Source organism: Leopardus geoffroyi, chromosome C2 (genome assembly GCF_018350155.1).
Source record: "Leopardus geoffroyi isolate Oge1 chromosome C2, O.geoffroyi_Oge1_pat1.0, whole genome shotgun sequence".
In the NCBI taxonomy this organism is placed as follows: domain Eukaryota; kingdom Metazoa; phylum Chordata; class Mammalia; order Carnivora; family Felidae; genus Leopardus; species Leopardus geoffroyi.
In genome coordinates, this window is record NC_059333.1 from 59,574,754 (window position 1) to 59,593,523 (window position 18,770).

The window sequence follows — 18,770 nt, forward strand, 5'->3', positions numbered from 1 at the left end:
AATTTCCATTACAGCTCTACAAGGGAATTAGTTTTGCCTGGTGATGTGTACATCAACATCAACGCCAATGATCCGTGAGACTACCAGATACCGCGAGGAGTAAATGGGCCCGGAATCCACCAGAGCTTCACACGTTTGCTCCTTCGTTTGACACTCAAGGGCCACACAGCCCAGGTATCTTTTCACCTCTGTAAACCGTTAAACGGCCTCCCCACAGTGATACACAAGTCAAAGGCACAGTAGTCAGCGGGCCTGCGTGTGAAAGTCAACCACCAGCCTCCAATCCCCCGCCCCCACCTGCCTGCCCTGCGCCAGGAAACCCCAGCCCCCTTCTCCCTGGAATCAAAGCTCAGAAGGAAACGGGTGAGTCCAGATGAGACTACAATTCCCATCAGGCGTAGCGGGAGCGGGAACACGCACGCGCAGACCAGACCCTGGCCCTGTTGCCCAGCCGCGGGGCTTCTTGGAGAAGAAAATGGCTATACCGAGGCTGCGGCACGCCGTGAGGACGTTATTTGAGGTGCCAGCGGCGCTGCGGCGCTTGAGCCGAGCATGCAGCACGTTCCACGCCTTCACGGACGTGCTCAGGCTGCCTAAGAGACAAATGACGAAGCTCGTGTTCCCACTGCAGGAACTCGAGCGGCAGCTCACACCAGACTCGAGGTTGGACCTTCACGTGAAGATCTTCGACCCGAGCCTGGAGGACATCTCCAAGGCGGAGGCCGTCTTCACGGCCACGTCCCGGAACCGCATCAGCTACCTCAGCTCCGCGGTGCGTCTCGACCACGCCCCAGACCTCCCCAGCCCTGAGGTGAGAGCCACCGCCGCCCTCTGGTCGTGAAGACTTGGACAGGCATATTGCCCTCACCTGTTCTTGTCACCGAACGGGAGAGAAATGTCTAGCTTCGTGTGGACACATATAGTTATTTTAGCCAAAAAAGCACATATAGTTAATAGTTATTTTGGTAATAAATATAGAAGATTTTAAAAGTTTGTAAAAACCCAAACCAAGCGTACAAAAAAAGTTAACTGGACTTTTATTATCGTTTTCCTTTTTATTTATTTTTTATTTTTTTATTTTTTTTTATTTTTTTCAACGTTTATTTATTTTTGGGACAGAGAGAGACAGAGCATGAACGGGGGAGGGGCAGAGAGAGTGGGAGACACAGAATCGGAAACAGGCTCCAGGCTCTGAGCCATCAGCCCAGAGCCTGACGCGGGGCTCGAACTCACGGACCGCGAGATTGTGACCTGGCTGAAGTCGGACGCTTAACCGACTGCGCCACCCAGGCGCCCCAATCGTTTTCCTTTTTAATTAAAGTGGGGAAAGCATGCCGAGACAAATTAGACAAAGTGAGGAATATGAAAAGTATAATAGTTTCATAAATGTGGTGGTCCTTACCAATATGTAATTTTCACTCAAGCCAAAGTTCCGGCCGTGCAAAAATAAGAATTATATATACATGGCAATGATGTAGGTTTTTTTAAAAACAACTTTAGTGAAGTTGCACGAGTGTGCATTTTAGGCGTGTCTTGCAGATCTCATTATCTATTTGCAGGAACTGCACCACTTCAGTGGAAACTTTCCTTCTAATCAGAACGGTGATGGTAGTTTATGTAGTCAGAACTAAGGACGTAGGTAAATCATTTAATAATTACAAGACAGCATCGTGTTTCCACTTAGGCTCTTAATTACTGGACTTTTTGTGTAATTTGTTTTTTAAAATTCAGTTTTATTTAGACATTATCATTGGATTTAATCTGGGAAAGCTTTTGAAATATATGCAGGACTCAGATCAATTCATGTTGAAGGACTGACCCCAGTCTTGTGAAATATATAGTGCCCCTGTCCCCTGTGCACTAAGTACCACCCACTCATATTGATAAGCAGAAATGCCCTTACAGATTTCCAAAACACCCCCGGGGGGGGGGAGGGTCATACTGCCTTCACTTAGAACCCTGATTGGTATTGTACCCCCTTCATACCATGTTAAGAAGCAGAGTCATGTATATTATAATGGTTAGTATCAGGAACATTTTGTTTCTTTCTACACTATAGAGATCTAAAGGAGAAAAGCTTATTTGGAGCAAGAGAGGTCAAGAGGAAGGAATAACCTTGTAATTACAATGGTATTGCAGTCTATTCTGGGAATTGCAGTGGGGAAATGCAGTTTCAGGCATGTAGTTGTACTGTAGAGTAAGTTTTGTTGAAATGCATCTAGTTTTTAACTTAAAAATTTGTAAATATGGAATGCTTAATGATTGTCACAGACATTCTTGAGTAGTATACTGTCATTAAAGGCACAGGCTCTGGAGATAGATGTCCTGAGTTCAGTTCCAGCTTCACTTTCTAGCTGTATAATTTTGAGCCAATTATTTAGCTTCTCTCTGCCTCAAGTTTTAATCATTTGTAAAATGGGGATAATACTATTACCTCCCTTATAGGGATGTTGTAAAAAGTAGATCAGAAAATTCACGTTATGTGCTTTGAACAGTACCTGGCATTGGAAATCATTCAATACATGGTAGCTGTATGTTAGAATTTGAGGTTTGACTAAATGTAAGCCACCTCGTTTTGTTTTGTTTTGTTTTGAATGTGTATTTATTTTTGAGAGAGAGAGCACAAGCAGAGGAGGGGCAGAGAGAGACAGGGACAGTGGATCTGAAGTGGGCTCTGCAGTGACAGCAGTGAGCCCAATGCGGGGCTCAAACTCACGAACTGCAAGATCATGACCTGAGTCAAAGTCAGACGCTCAAGCAACTGAGCCACACAGGTGCCCCATAGGCCACCTTTTTACATGGCTAGGCAAGACAGTAGTTTGACAGATTTTTGCAGCTAATACAACATATAATAAAAATGTATATATAAACCTAGTATTCAGTTAGCTTCTTTTTTTCCTTGTATAAGGTGTGTTTTATAGGCAGAAGCAATGTTGGAAAATCCTCTCTAATAAAAGCCCTTTTTTCACTGGCGCCAGAGGTTGAAGTCAGAGTCTCCAAAAAACCGGTATGTTGAAGGAAAGGGATGGGGAGGTGGAATTTAAAAGAAACAGTATATTGAAATGTAAAATTGTCTGAACTATCTCTGAAATTGACTAAAATAACTAATAAATGTTGAGAGATACAAGAAACCATACTTGCTAAGTTCCTAGAACAGGTCTTCTTCTTTTTTTTTTTTAAATGCTCATCTATTTATTTTGAGAGAGCACAAGCTGGGGAGGGGCAGAGAGCGAGGGAGAGAGAGAATCCCAAGCAGGCTCCACACTGTCAGCACAGAGCCCAGCGCAGGGCTCACACTCACGAACTATGAGATCATGACCTGAGCTGAAATCAAGAGTCAGGCGCTTAACTAACTGAGCCACCAGGGTGCCCCTAGAAAGGTGATTTCTTTCAAATAAGTAGTAAAGTAAGACATTTCATTAATGCCTGTATATTTCCCTGAAGAAAAAGAAAGTATGTCTGTATTTATTTTAGTAGTCTTGCAAGTTTCTTGAGGAAATCCTTTTGTCCAGATCTTTTCCAAAGAGTTGCCATATAAAGTGTTCTTTTGCCATTCTATATTTACTCCTTTAAGATTGATCGTTTAGTTTTACGCTGATTTTAGAGGAAACTGTTTTGAATTATTTTTTTCCTCCTATAAGCTTTTATATCTTGCAAGCTCCTTTTTCCCTTTCTTCCCCTATTCCCTCTCTCTTTATACATACATATAAATATATATACATACATACACATATACAATTAGACAGACCCAGGTTTACCCAGGGCCGAATTATGTGATTATGTCAGCTAGTCTGCTGTAGTAACTTTCTGTCAGTTTTTAATTTTCTCTACTTCTTTCTCAGTGATGCAGACCTTACCAATATATAAGATACCCTCTCCTTACTTTTTTTTAATTTTTTTTTTAACGTTTATTTATTTTTGAGACAGAGAGAGACAGAGCATGAATGGGGGAGGGTCAGAGAGAGACGGAGACACAGAATCTGAAACAGGCTCCAGGCTCTGAGCGGTCAGCACGAGCCCGACGCGGGGCCCAATGCGGGGCTCGAACTCACGGACCGCGAGATCATGATCTGAGCCGAAGTCGGATGCTTAACTGACTGAGCCACCCAGGCGCCCCAGATACCCTCTCCTTAAAACTCACCCCCAGTTCCCTTCACCTTGTTATATATTCCCACCAACCTTGTGCTCACTGCCTCCCTTTCCTTGCATTGGAACCCTTCCATGAAGCTTCACTAGTCTTCTCTTGCTCCCCGTTTCTTCATATAGTTGATTCCCTGGCTCCATCGCTGATGCCGATGATTGTCATTCATGAAACCTCCTATGCTTACGCCTACTCTTGTTTTACCAGATAACCCAGCTAAATTCTCATTTCTAGGTAGCGTGGTTCCCTTCTCTCTCTTAGAGGACAATGGAACAAATGTATTCTTTTTTTAAAATTTTTGTTAATGTTTATTTATTTTTGACAGAGAGAGAGAGACAGAGCATGAGCGGGGGAGGGGCAGAGAGAGAGGCAGACACAGAATCAGAAGCAGACTCCAGGCTCTGAGCTGTCAGCACAGAGCCCAATGTGGGGCCTGAACTCACAGACCGAGAGATCATGACCTGAGCCGAAGTCGGATGCTCAACTGACTGAGCCACCCAGGTGCCCCTGGAAAAAATGTATTCTTGACATTCCTGATTTGTCATTTTCCTGTGGATAGACACATCAGCTGATGGGAACCTAAGCACTGTTTTATAAAATCTTTCCTCTGGAAGTATTTGTTCCAAGTTCCAAACAATTGACTTTTTAAATTTTATATCTTAACTGTTTGTTTTCTGATTAATAGGGGACACAAAACCATGACTTTTTATCATCTTTACATCATTTTAGTTTAACACATATTTTATAGTGTTGTATATGCTTTTAAAAGATGGTTTAATGAAAGCACAAAAACCATCTAATGAAACGTGCGAAACATCTGATCCTAGGGAAGGAGTAGTCTCGGCGTAATAAACTATCAGGCTTTGCATCTAGGTTTTATGAAAAACTGTATGACTGACAGTAAGTGTTTTTAGTTTAGCCAGTCTATGCCATAAGACAGAGAATCCCAAGCAGGCTGTTGCCACTGACAGCAGAGAGCCCAGTGTAGAACTTGAACTCATGAACCATGAGATCATGACCTGAGCCCAAGTCAGACATCTAACTGACTGAGCCAGCCAGGTGCCCCAATTTATTTCTCTTTAAAGTGGAGATCTGTTATTCATCAGAGAATATTAACTAATACAGTCACACCGTTACAGGGTAACTTTTTATTGAGACAGAGCTAATGAAAAGACTCCAACATAATTTGGCTACATATTCTTAATCCAGAGTTCTTAAATCATATAGATTCTCTTAAAAATGAATTGGAGGGAAGAAGTAGTATCATCGAAGCTTATCTCCAGCCACTTCTTTATCTTCTTTGTCTGTATCATCATCAACCCAGCTAGGATTATATTCATAATACTTAGGCCTTTAATAAATTGAATAAAAATATTTTGAGTCATTAAATATATAAAGGACATATATACCTGTATATATTTGTATATTTTAGTTAAAATACAGTGCAGTATTGGTTTCAGGAGTAGAATTCAGTGGTTCTTCACTTATATATAACACCCAGTGCTCATCACAACAAGTACCCGCATTAATACTCCTTAACCATCTAGCCCATCTCCCACCCACCTCCCTCCATCAACTGTCAGTTCTCTATTGTTAAGACTCTCTGGTAGTTAAGGACATATTTTAACAAAGCTTTTATTTTTCCATTTATTTTATCAGGGGCACACAAAGAAGATGAATTTTTTCAAAGTTGGAAAATATTTTACATTGGTGGACATGCCAGGTTATGGCTATAGAGCTCCTGAAGATTTTGTTGACATGGTAGAGACCTATCTAAAAGAACGAAGGAAGTAAGGAAAAAATTTTCTTGTAAGTTTAATCCAAAAGCACGTTTTCATTAATGGAATATTCTGCACCGTATGACTCTACATTATCAAGTGACTTCTTTTAGACGGTCCATTTTATTCTCATAATATTCTACAGTACAGCATGTAGGGCCAAGGTGTATACTGCTTGCTTAATTTTTTCTTATAGATTAGCTTAATTTTAAATTTCAGTGTTTTCCTAAATTGAGACTATAACTAGTTTTTCAGCAGAGTTCACTAATGTTTTTATATCAAACTCTTAGCTGACTAATTTTGAAAATAAAGATTATTGGTTATTGTGGTATTTACCACATTTAGATAAACTTCAGTGCATTTTAAAAATACTTCTGACACCACATCCTCAGTAAATGTAACTTTCTTTGGTCTCCATGGGTAGTCAAATGGCAGTTTTATATTTCAAGCATTGCACAACATACAGAGAAATTAATGTTAAACTTTTGAATTATAAAAAAGTATAAGTATCTTGCTTGTAGCTTTACATAGAAACTAAGATGAAATATTTACACACAAAAAAATACAAAACATAATGTGTCTGGTTTCTGTTATTTGTTAGTCTTAAAATAATATTTGAAAATTTAGACATTTTTGTGACAACATCGTTAATTGGCTTCATGTCTCTCCCACTAGAGTTCAGGCTTTTAAGGGAAAGGACTCATTCATCTTTGTATCTGGTCTTAGGCAGAGGATCTTAGGTTCAATACATGGTATTAAAATAAATTAATATTTAGTACATTTAGTTAATGAAAGTAACAGCATTGAGAGTTATTGGATTATAGAATGGACTTCCTAGTGAACTGAGAATTCCTTTTGCCTAAAGAAATTTTTAAATTTTGGAATGCAAAATTATTCAAAGGAAAATTTCTTAGGATAGTAAAGGTCAGGGGAGGAATGAATGAGTGTATTTTCTATCGTCATTAATTTTTATTTCTGCATTCTTACAGTTTGATGAGAACATTTTTGTTAGTGGATAGTGTTGTCGGAATTCAAAAAACCGACAGTATTGCCATAGAAATGTGTGAAGAATTTGCATTACCTTATGTGGTAAGTGTTTCTTTCAAATCATGGTTGCAGTTAGAAATACCAGTTTGTGTGCATGTGCAAATGTGTGTGTGTGTGTTTGATGAAAGAGCAGGTCTTGTCTCCGCAAGAGTCCCTTTTGACTAATCTTTTTGATTATCAGCCATTAAGACAAGTTCTGTGGTACTTTTATTCTCTTTTCTCTCCCTCAGCTTTAAGGTTTCGAAATTATAGTCAAAGTAGAGTATTTTCAAGTTGTGCTCTTCCCTTTCATTTTTTTGTGGCAATATAAATATTTGTCTAAAACATGTTAGTAGTTCTTTAACAGCAGTTTGGCAAATAGAACTTATCAAAAATGTAAATGAAATTGCAACTGAAAATTCGCTAAAGTGATTTGCAATTTAAGAACCATTGCAAGAAAATAGGCTCCAGCACACACAAGTAGGATTTTTACATTCTTAAAGAAAACAAAATTTCTTTCAGGAATATCTTATCAAGGCTTTTTCTGTTGTTTGTCCTAGAATAGAATACAGGTTAGTAGGTTGGTATCCACATTATTTTGCTTTGTGAGTTTTGCAGATAAGATAGCACTCTAAAGTTTCTTTCTAAGGAAGAGTGAAGAGTCCATTGACTATAATTTGGTTTCAAAAAAAGTTAGGAAACCACCAAAATGTAACAGTGGAGTTGAATGCAAATCAAACCATGTTACTAATCAGCATTTTTGTATTCTTGGGGTTATGGAATTGGGGTTTGCAAAAGCTCTGTGAAGCATTAGTGATAACTAGTTAGTTATGAGAAGTCAAAGGTCTGATATAGTCCACATAGTAGAAAATACCCAAATAGTGCCAAACTGGTTTTATTAAGTGGTACAGTATTCCTGATTTGGTATCATAGGTACCAGTTAGTGAAATTGTATATTTTTCTCAGTTCAACTTTAAGGAAATAACTATTTTCTTCTTTGGAAAAGAGCTTGTGATAGAGGAATTATGTTTCCTTTTAAATATCAGCATATTTAAAGATAATAATAACAAAATATATAAATAAATACCAGCTTTTTTGCTTTTATGAGGAAAGATTGCCATTTGGAGGGATTCACAAGTAGTTAGAAACCACGCACTTTCTGCTTCTCACTTCTTTTACCATTAACATTTTTTATAACTGAAAAGCATAAATGATGAGTCAGGAAATATAATTTTATAGAAATTCCCCAGGAAAATATGATAGATCAAAGTCGTTTTAATTCATTTTATAATCATTCCTACAACTGTATCAGATACAAGATACAAAGAGCCTGATTTCCTTTTTTTTTTTAATGTTTATTTATGTTTGAGAGAGAGAGACAGAGTGTGAGTGGGGGAGTGGCAGAGAGAGAGGGAGACACAGAATCTGAAGCAAGCTCCAGGCTCCAGGCTGTCAGCACAGAGCCCAAAGCGGGGCTCGAACTCACAAACTGTGAGATGATGACCTGAGCGAAGTTGGACACTTAACCAACTGAGCCACCCAGGCGCCCCAAATAGCCTGATTTCTAGGGGTTTTTCTTAACATTATTACATGTAAGACAGAACCATTTTGTAGGTCAAAAATGATGATGTTGGCATTTTTATGTAGATCAGCCTGATAATGCTCACTGTGTATCTTGGTTAACATGGGATGTATAGTGATCATATGCAACATTTGTCATACATCAACTGCAAATATGACTCAAGAGTCCTTTTCACTGGTCTTGAATCCATCATATTATGGCCCTGTGTAGTTAAAGCACTATTAAATAGAAATACATAGTATATGCTTTATCCATTGTATACATGTTTTTTTTTTTGTTTTTTTTTGTTTGTTTTTTTTAATGTTCATTTACTTATTTTGAGAGAGAATCCCAAGCAGGCTCCGTGCTGTCAACACAGAGCCTGATGCAGGACTCGATCTGACAAACCGTGAGATCATGACCGGAGCTGAAATCAAGAGTTGGACAGTTAACTGACTGAGCCACCCAGGCACCCCAGTATATTGCATATAATCTTATTTAATATTCATGGTAACTCCTTTAGGGGGTGTTGCTTTTATTTTATAGATGAAGAAACAAGAGAGATTAAGAAACTGATAAGGATCTACTAGTTACTAAAAATTTGTAGTGAAAAATGTGCAAAACTGTGTATTAAAAGATACTTTATTTCTAATGCTTAAATATTTGTTTTCTTACAGATGGTATTAACAAAAATTGACAAATCTTCCAAGGGACATCTTTTAAAACAAGTGCTTCAGATCCAGAAATTTGTTGACAGAGAGACACAAGGATGTTTTCCTCAGTTGTTTCCTGTAAGGTAAGAGTTGAATTGTTTTTATTACTTTTATGTACTAACAACCTTTAGTATTAAACAGTGTTTCTTAGATTGAGGTATTACTTAACATAAGAGGAGTTTGGAAGCTATGCATTTAGCCATGATTTATTGGCTCAACCCATCAGCACTTTTGTTTTTTCCTTCCCTCTGGTTTGTCTTCTTCTACAGGCTCTTGCTAGATTTTCCCTAGGTATCTTCATTTTCTTTCTGCCTCAGCCTAGCTCAACCCTAGACTACAGAAGTGAAAACTTTTTACTTCTTAAAATCAGCTAAATAGCAATCACAATATACTACCATGCTTTTCTCGGTTTCAGAGAAAAGCAAATTATCTTTATGGTACAAAGCTCATTCGGGCTGTGAGGGATAAACATTTTTCTTTAAAAGGACCATATGTAAAGAAGAAGTGCTTCATATAAGTTAGAATTAAGCACCGGTAGCAGACAAAATGATGATTTCTTTAGCTGGCAATTTTGAGCTAGTTGATGTCGTTTAGTGATGAAACATGAGTCTATACTTTGAGCATATACCTGGGATGTAGTAGGTAACTTGTACTAGAGCACAGATAAAGTGCCATTCCCGTATGATTTTCTCTCTCTTAACTTCTTTGTGGAAGGCACTATGGTATTTGCTATGAGAAATAATAAGACGAACTAATACTTGGTTGTATATAAAACTGTCCCGTAATCATTCATTCAAAGTCCTGCCAATCCAGATCACATGTAAATTGTTTGTAGTTGTGAACATGCCTGTCAAAATCCTTCATTCATTCATTCCTACAAAATGGTCTTCTCTCTTGACTTTCATTCAAGGGTTTAACCTGTTTATTTGTCTATATCCTATCTACATAATAGAGACTCCTAGGGGCAGGAATGAAATCCTACTTCTTACAGCCCTGAGCATTGTCATAGCAGGACAGCTGTTTATTCTGTTTAATAAGAAGGAAGTGAGACCTCAGCTAAAAAAGCAGCAAAAACATAAGATGGGCAGATTATGGCTTAATAGCAGCATTTATTGGGAAAAAAGTTTTAGTTGACTGTAAGCTGAATTTGAATTGACAGTATAATGGGGCTGGGGAAAAACTGACAATGTTTTCTTGGCCTATATTAATAGAATTATAGTGTCCCAAACAAGGGAATGATCAAGCAGTAGTCCCACACTGCTGTGAGCTATATGCCATCAGATGAGTCAGGTTAGGTTGTGACTTGACATTAAGAGAAACTAGAACTATCTGAAAACAGATGGTCTTGGGGAAGGTTACATCACTACATCACTCATAAGACTTAACTGATCCTCACAATAAACATCTCTATTTCTAGTTAAGGTTGCAAGTCAAAGAAGTGAAGTGAATTGCAGAGAGGTATCTGTTTAAATAGAGCATGGGCTTTGGGGTCAGAGAGCCTTTATTTTGCATGATTCTTCTTATTTCTTGACCATAGATTTTAAAGTAACTTATTTCATTTTCTGAGCCTGTTTTCTCACTAGTGAAAATATGATTATTAGAAGGATTAAATACAATGTATTGTGACAGATATACACACAGCCACATAATAAATGTTAGTTTTGTTTCTTGCCAAAAGTCAGTCAGTAAGTGGCAGGGTTAGGCCAACAACCCAGGTTATCAGATTCCCAGTACTTTTTAGAAACATTCTCTTCTTGAGACCTGTCAGCATTCTCTGCTGCATGACCTTGGAATCACTGCTGCCACAGTACTCACCATAAGTGACCAAGGCTCCGCAGAAGCCATACAACACTCAAAGGCTAAGACTTGAGATGCAGGATCTGGTGACTTTCAAGAACTTCACCATTCACTATACCATAGTGACCACATACAGGAATTTGTCAGACTGTATTCTGTACCTCTCAAAACCCAATTCAGAAAGTAGAGTTGTATACATTTGTTGGTCTTATGTGCATGACCAAGTCCTAGTCCATCCCTCCAGAAAGAAGTTTGGCCTATTCACAAAATAATTATTATGAGAAAGTCCGGTTTTGTTTCCTTCTTTTCTTATATCATCCTTATAAAAGAAAGGTGGGAGTATAGTCCAGCAGGCTTTGGCCTTTAAGGCTGTAGGCAAAAGCTAAATGCTAAACTTCGTGACAGAACTCTGCCCCAGTTGAGTAGAAATGTATAAATGGTGAAAGACCCCTAAAGATTAATGCTGGGATCAGTCTGTTTTTACAACTGGCATGGAAGAAATATGTAAGTAGGTAGAGTGCAATTGCTCTCTATGTAGTGGGATTCCAAGCAAAGAGAATGTACTCCAAGAACAGAATTACAGTAGTTGACAGAAATGTTGCAGATGAGTTCAAGATGCCATAATTAGTGTGTGGACTACCCAGCTTGTATCTCTCCTTTAAACCATATAGCTTCATTTATGACCCAGGAATCATTATGGGCTGTTTTCAAGCAGGCAGTTTTGGTTAAAAAGTCTAAAATGCTGTACTTTATCAAGAACGGAATTAGCAGTGCAGTAGAAAATATTCTCCCTGTTTTATATATAGGTATATACCAATCCTGTACCCATAAAAGTCATAGTGTATCCATAAAGTCCATGTATCCTGAGAAACTGTGTGCTCACTTCTATGCTGACAAATGGATGGATGCATATGGATGGATATAGTAAGACAGGTAGATAATAACAGACATAGTAATGGTGATGATGATTTTTAAAAATAATGAAAAAATGGTCTAAGTTATCAAGGTTATTGCATCTTTGTCACAAAAAGAACAAACTAAAGAGATTGAAACTTTTAATCTGGGAAATAAAAACCAAAATAGAAGATGTTCCAGTGGCATTTTTCACAGAAATAGAACAAACAGTCTTAACATTTGTATGGAATCCCAAATAGCCAAATCAATCTTACAAAAGAAGAACAAAGCTGAAGGTATCATAGTCCCTGATTTCAAACGATGTAATAAATCTATAGTAATCAAAACAGTATGGTACTGGCATAAAAAAAGGCACATAGATCAATGGAACAGAATAGGGAGCCCAGAAATAAACCCACATACATATGGCCACTATGACAAAGGAGCCAAGAATATACAGTGATAACTGGGCATTGTCTTCAATAAATGGTGTTGGCAAAACAGGACAGACATATGCAAAATAATGAATGCAGTAATGAATACAATTCAGCCATAAAAAAGAATGAAATCTTACATCATACACAAAAATTAATTCAACATGGATTAAAGACTTGAATGTAAGGTGTGAAACGATAAAACTCCTAGAAGAAAACATAGGCCCTTAACATCAGACTTGGCAATGATATTTTGGATGTGATACCAAAGGCAAAGGCAACAAAAGCAAAAATACACAAGTGGGACTACACTGAACTATAAAAAGCTTTTGCACAGCGAAGGAAACCATCTTCAAAATGAAAAGGCAACCTACTGAATGAAAGAAAGTATTTGCAAATCATATATCTGATAAGGGGTTAACATCTAAAATACAAAACTCCTACAACTCAATAGCAGAGACAAAAAAAATCTGATAAAAATGGGCAGAGGATCTTAATAGACATTTTTTCCAAAAAAGACACACACATGGCCAAAAGAAAAAGGTGAAAACATGAAAAGATGTTTAGCATCAGTAATCATCAGGGAAATGCAAATCAAAACCACAATGAGATACCACCTCATACCTGTTAGAATGGCTATTATCAAAAAGCTCCCCTGCCCCCAAATAAGGCAAGAAATAACAGCCTTTGGTGAGAATGTGGAGAAAAGGGAACCCTTTGCACTGTTGATGAAATTGGTACAGCCACTATGGAAAACAGTATGAGGTTCCTCAAAAAATTAAAAATAGAACTGCCATATAATCCAACAATACCACTTACAGGTATTTACTTGAAGGATACAAAAACACTAATTTGAAAAGATATCTGCACCCCCATGTTCACTGCAACATTATTTACAATAGTTAAAAAATGGAAAAAACCTAACTGTCCACCTATAGATGAATGGACAAAGAATGGGAAAACACACACACACACACACACACACACACACACACACTGGATACAATTCAACCATAAAAAGAATGAAATCTTGCCATTTGTGACAACATGGGTGGATATTTGGGGCATTATGCTATATGAAATACATCAGGCAGAGAAAGACAAGTTACCATAAGATCTCACTAATATGTAGAATTTGAGAAATAACAAAACAAGATCATAGATACAGAGATTAGTGGTTGTCAGAGGTAAAGGATGGGGGATGGGAGATATGGGTGAAGGGGATCAAAAGGTTCAAATTTCCAGTTATAAAATAAGTTATCAAGATGTAATGTGCAGCATGGTGACCATAGTTATTAATACTGAATTGCATATTTGAAAGTTGATAAGACAGCAGATCTTAAAAGTCCTCATCGCAAGAAAAATTATAATGATGTGACAGGTGGTGACAGATGTTAACTAGACTTACTGTGATTACTTCATGATATATACAAGTATTTAATCATTATGTTATACACCTGAAGCCAATGTTATGTGTCAGTTATACCTCGATTAAAAAAAAAAAAAGCACTTTGTGAAGTAAAAGGCAAAGTAGTAATACATTGAAATTTTTAGAATCCTGAAGGAAATCGATCTGATACTATGGATCATGAGAATACAACAGGCTGGTGGGAGAGAGGAAATGCAGGACAAATTAAGACATTCCGTTTCATACATGGAACTCAGGAGTTTTTAAACAGTTCTTAAGTTGGATGAAGTCAAATCTGTTACTATATCTGAAGTAAAGAAGAAAATGATTTTTCTTTTTTTTTCACAGTTCTGTGACCTATTCTGGAATCCATCTGTTGAGATGCTTTATAGCAAATATAACAGGAAATCTTAAGACTTGATGGCCTGTAGTTTAGCTGAAGATTCAAAATTCTCTATGCCAACTGGAGTTTTGAAGATCAATAATTTCAACATTTTTTATATTAAATATAATTTATTGTCAAATTGGTTTCCATACAACACCCAGTGCTCATGCCAACAGGTGCCCTCCTCAATGCCCATCACCCACTTTCCCCCATCCCCCACCCCCCATCAACCCTCAGTTTTGTTCTCAGTATTTAAGAGTCTCTTATGGTTTGCCTCCTTCCCTCTCTCTAACTTTTTCCCCCCTTCCCCTCCCCCATGGTCTTCTGTTAAGTTTCTCAGGATCCACATATGAGTGAAAACATGGTATCTGTCTTTCTCTGCCTGACTTATTTCACTTAGCATAATACTCTCCAATTCCATCCACGTTGCTACAAATGGCCAGATTTCATTCTTTCTCATTGCCAACTAGTATTCCATTGTATATATAAACCACATCTTCTTTATCCGTTTGTTCATTGATGGACATTTAGGCTCTTTCCATAATTTGGCTATTGTTTAAAGTGCTGCTATAAACATTGGGGTACAAGTGCCCCTGTGCATCAGCACTCCTGTATCCCTCAGGTAAATTCCTAGCAGTGCTATTGCTGGGTCATAGGGTAGATCTATTTTTAATTTTTCAACATTTTTTTTAATGTTTTGTTTTTGAGAGAGAGACAGAGAGACAGAGTGTGAGCAGGGAAAGGGCAGAGAGAGAGGGAGACACAGAATTTGAAGCAGGCTCCAGGCTCTGAGTTGTCAGCACAGAGCCTGACGTGGGGCTCAAACTCTTGAACCGCATGATCATGACCTGAGCTGAAGTTGGACGCTTAAACAACTGAGCCACCCAGGTGCCCTTCAACATTATTTTAAATGTTGTGCGTCTGTAATTTGCAGAAGGATCATTTCAGCTGTAAAACTTGCATCTTCCCAAAGCAAGTATGAATTTGTGCCTGGGGGAAAATGTTTATAAATAATTTAATTATGCTGTTCATTAGAACAAATAGTGTTCTATTTTAACAGTTCCTATTTTAACAGGGCTCCTGTTTTAACAGACTGACAAGAGCACATAGAAGTCCATAATACGGAAACCTATTGACTACTGTGTAGAGAATGGTTTGCCGTGTTTTTATTGGGCTTTTGTCTTTTAAAGACAATGTCTATTGCCTACATTTAAATAATAAAATGGACTAGGTTAAAAGGGGCTACTTTTCTATTAAGCACTATTGGTAGATGGAAGACCATTGCTCCTCTCTATGCTTATAAGTTATCTTTTTTCTTAGACTCTGTATATATTCTTGATAAAATCTCAGTCCATGCTCAAACACCAGTCATTTCAGGCTGGGATCATTCACCTTCAGGTGAACACGGTATTCAGAATCAGAAGACCAGAATTCAAGTTTCAGTTCTAATATTTATTACATTGGGCTTTGGGCACGTTACTTGATTTCTCTGCACTTTATTTATAATTCACAAAGCTATAAAGATTACAATGGTATTATATGTGTAAAGGATATCTTTATGTTTTGTGTATTTGTAAAGTAAACCAACCCAAGAATACAGCAAAATTCAGATTTATCACAGAAAACCTGTTGTCATTGAGGAGATAACATTTTCTCTAGTAAAAGGCAAAAAACAAAACCAGTTTTAAGTGAGAAAACTGATATTTACAAAAGGCAAGAGAAAAAAGTTAATGAGACAGTTTAGAATTGGTACAGTAAGATTCAGAATGGAAAGATAAAGCGTGAACAGAAAAGGTTTTTATGAAGATGCTATGGACCTATTCATGTAAATGGTTTAGCTTTTCAAAGTGAGGCTGAGTATTAAAAGATTACAGCAGTAGTACTAGATAAAAACTTAAGGCTGTAAACAACTGTGACTTTTTTAGGAAATTCAGTATTTTCAGTTTTACAGTTGATAGCACTGGTTTATTCTAAAAGCGGTGTTTTAAGCTAAAAACAAAAACAAAAATAATTTTATGCAAGCATTCACAAAGCAAAACATATGGTGACAATAGAACGATCTTAGAAGTCAACATTTTGCTTGCCAGTGTCACTGTACTGCTTGTCTTAGCCTTTGTTCCTAAAAGCAGAGCCTAAGACAAAAGTTTGCATGCAGTCATTTATTTGGGAAGTGATCCCAGGGAACGGGAGCAATAGAGAAAGCAAACAAGAAAGGAAAATCAATCAAGGATGCAGGAGTTGGACATCACATAAGTACTAGTGCTTGATCTTGATGGACCTTCTTTGGAGCCTTATAAAATGTGCCTCTGAGTTGTCTTTGAAGTGGGAGAAGGTGGCTCCATGCCTCTTCCAACTTGTGGGTGCCCAGTGCCAAGAAGTTCCTTCAGCTTGTCAGAAGGAGCAGAGAGGAGGCGAAGTGTGGTTATCCACTCACTCCTACTGTAAACTGTTGCCACAGCAGTGGCTGAAGGAAGAAGGCCAAGAGGATTTGGCATGGGAGATCTCAGCACAGTGCTATCAGGAACGACCTATTGTAGTGCTACCAGAACAGTAAAATTGATATTCACTCTGATGACACTAACAGTAGTTTCTAACCTAGTTTACTAGAAAGTTGTAGTTTGTATATTTTAGATTTAATTATATTATTATATATATTAGATTTCATTTTCATTAGAATTTTAAATTGTTTGGAAAGATTAACATCTAGAATACTGCATTTCTTACAAATATGTATAAATTATCACATTGTAGACACATGTGGGGCTTTTTTACTATTTCCCCCAGAATTCTAAGGAGCAAGAGAGGGGGAAAGGGAGGAGATGAAGAATCTTACTCCAAAGAAACATTGATGAAGTACAAAAAAGTGTTAGGCCTGTAGTCCAATCCAGGCTTTATAGTGTTATCTCCTTAACTCACTGAACACTGGTTTTTCCGATAAGGGATAATCTCCAAAGTCTCTTTCAACTGTAAAAGTTTATGATTCTTGAACAATAATGCCACTTCAGATGAAGCAATCCAAGCCCAGGGAAACTAACTCATTGGAGTCATAAATGAATAAAAGCAGAAGCAAGACTGGCCCTTAAATCTTAGAATCATAGAAGCTGATGGCTATTTTTAGACTTGTCCTGAATGAGTATTATCCATGTTTTAAGGTACTAAGTAGCTACTACCACTCTGTAGGAATCCAGGAAAAATATATACAATGAAAAGGGACTAGAAATTTATTAAGAACTTTGAATTAAATCAGGATATTTAGCAAGGCTCCAGGAAAGAAGCTAAAGCAGTGTTTAACTGCTTTGCAGGCTGTGTGCATCAAAATCACCTGAGCTCCTTGCTAAAAATGCAGGCTTCTGTCCCCAGCCCCTGGCTGTGTTTATCAGTCTTTCAGAAGGGAATCCACATTTTTAAACCACCCACCAAGTGATTCTCAAAACCCTCAAGTAGGAGAACCACTAGTGTAGACAAGTGGGAAAATGTGCAAAAAAACAATAGGGCTAGATAAGGAGTGGAAAGGAAATAAAATGAAGATGGCCAAGGAAAAGAAGGATGCGGTATATACTAGGGCACTGTTTTATTTTTCTATACATCCATATATAACATAAAACTTAAGGCTACAACCTACTTAACAAATAGAATAGTACTGACCTAATTTTAGTAAACTAGAACACTTGAAAAATACATCAAACCTTGTATCATTGAAAACACGTAAGATTTATCCTGTCTGAGCAATGGTACAAACAGTATACAACTATCAGATGACAGCATCAGCACCAAATTATAAATTTATGTGTGGCCTCACCACTGGGTCTATTTTGTATAAACTAAGCTTTCTTTTTCTTCTTCTTTTTTTTTTTTTTTAATACTTACTTATTTTGAGAGAGAGAGAGAGAACAGGGGAGGGCAGAGAGAGAGGGAGACAGAATCCCAAGCAGGCTTTGCACCCACCATCAGCATGGAGACCCACAAAGAGCTCAAACCCAAAAACTGTGAGATCATGACCTGAGCCAAAATCAAGAATTCGGTGCTTAACCAACTGAGCCACCCAGGCACCCAATAAGCTTTATTTTTCCTTTGACTTCCTCATCTACTTCTATTTTGTTATCTTGTACTTCATGTATAACCATATGCCACCGTACGTCATTTTTGGAGAAAAGTCTATTTGGAATTAATCACTGGCACCCAAATAAATAAACCAAAAAAAAAAAAAACCCCCAGAAACTTTTGGAGATCTTCAAAAGCATTTTAATATGCCTTCCTGTGAGGTATGGTGAAAAGATGAAGTGAAATAATGGTTGTGACCAGTCCCTGATAATACAGTTAGTGGCAAAATTTTTTAGTCCTTTTTGATGATTAATTCTAACATATAATCAAGAGTTATATGCACAACCATTAGAAGCTACAAACCTTGGTGTTCAGAGGGGGACTTACCTAAAATGGAGCCATAAGACCAAAGTGACCTTTTAAGTACTCCTTGATACTTTGCTTTCCATCCCAGCCCATCCCCATATATCTAAGGCACAGAGTAGGTTTTTACCAACCTAATTACTCAGTTCTTAATTCTCTGGTAAATCATAAAATTATTCAGTTTTTAAGGGACCCACCAGCTTTTTTTTTTCTTTTTTAATGTTTATTT

The 18,770-nt window shown here is 37.6% G+C and overlaps 1 protein-coding gene across 2 annotated transcripts; it reads left to right on the forward strand.

Annotated features, from left to right (window-relative positions):
• Positions 1–419: 419 nt before the first annotated feature.
• GTPBP8 (GTP binding protein 8 (putative)) lies at positions 420–18,359 on the forward strand. 2 transcript variants are annotated; one of them, XM_045502058.1, is made up of 6 exons: positions 420–811; positions 2,909–3,007; positions 5,801–5,931; positions 6,909–7,008; positions 9,184–9,302; positions 14,101–18,359. In XM_045502058.1, exons 1-6 carry the CDS (start codon positions 476–478, stop codon positions 14,171–14,173), a joined length of 858 nt encoding a protein of 285 aa, XP_045358014.1. In that variant the 5' UTR covers positions 420–475; the 3' UTR covers positions 14,174–18,359. The 2 variants fall into 2 exon arrangements, with proteins under 2 accessions (XP_045358014.1, XP_045358015.1); XM_045502059.1 differs by lacking the exon at positions 2,909–3,007 and having other exon boundaries at positions 14,101–14,276.
• Positions 18,360–18,770: the final 411 nt, after the last annotated feature.

Coding starts and splice junctions, on each gene's coding strand:
- GTPBP8 (XM_045502058.1), top strand. CDS start 476: ATGGCTATACCGAGGCTGCGGCACGCCGTGAGGACGTTATTTGAGGTG. Junction 3,008..5,800: donor TCAGAGTCTCCAAAAAACCG/GTATGTTGAAGG, acceptor TTATTTTATCAG/GGGCACACAAAGAAGATGAA. Junction 7,009..9,183: donor AATTTGCATTACCTTATGTG/GTAAGTGTTTCT, acceptor GTTTTCTTACAG/ATGGTATTAACAAAAATTGA.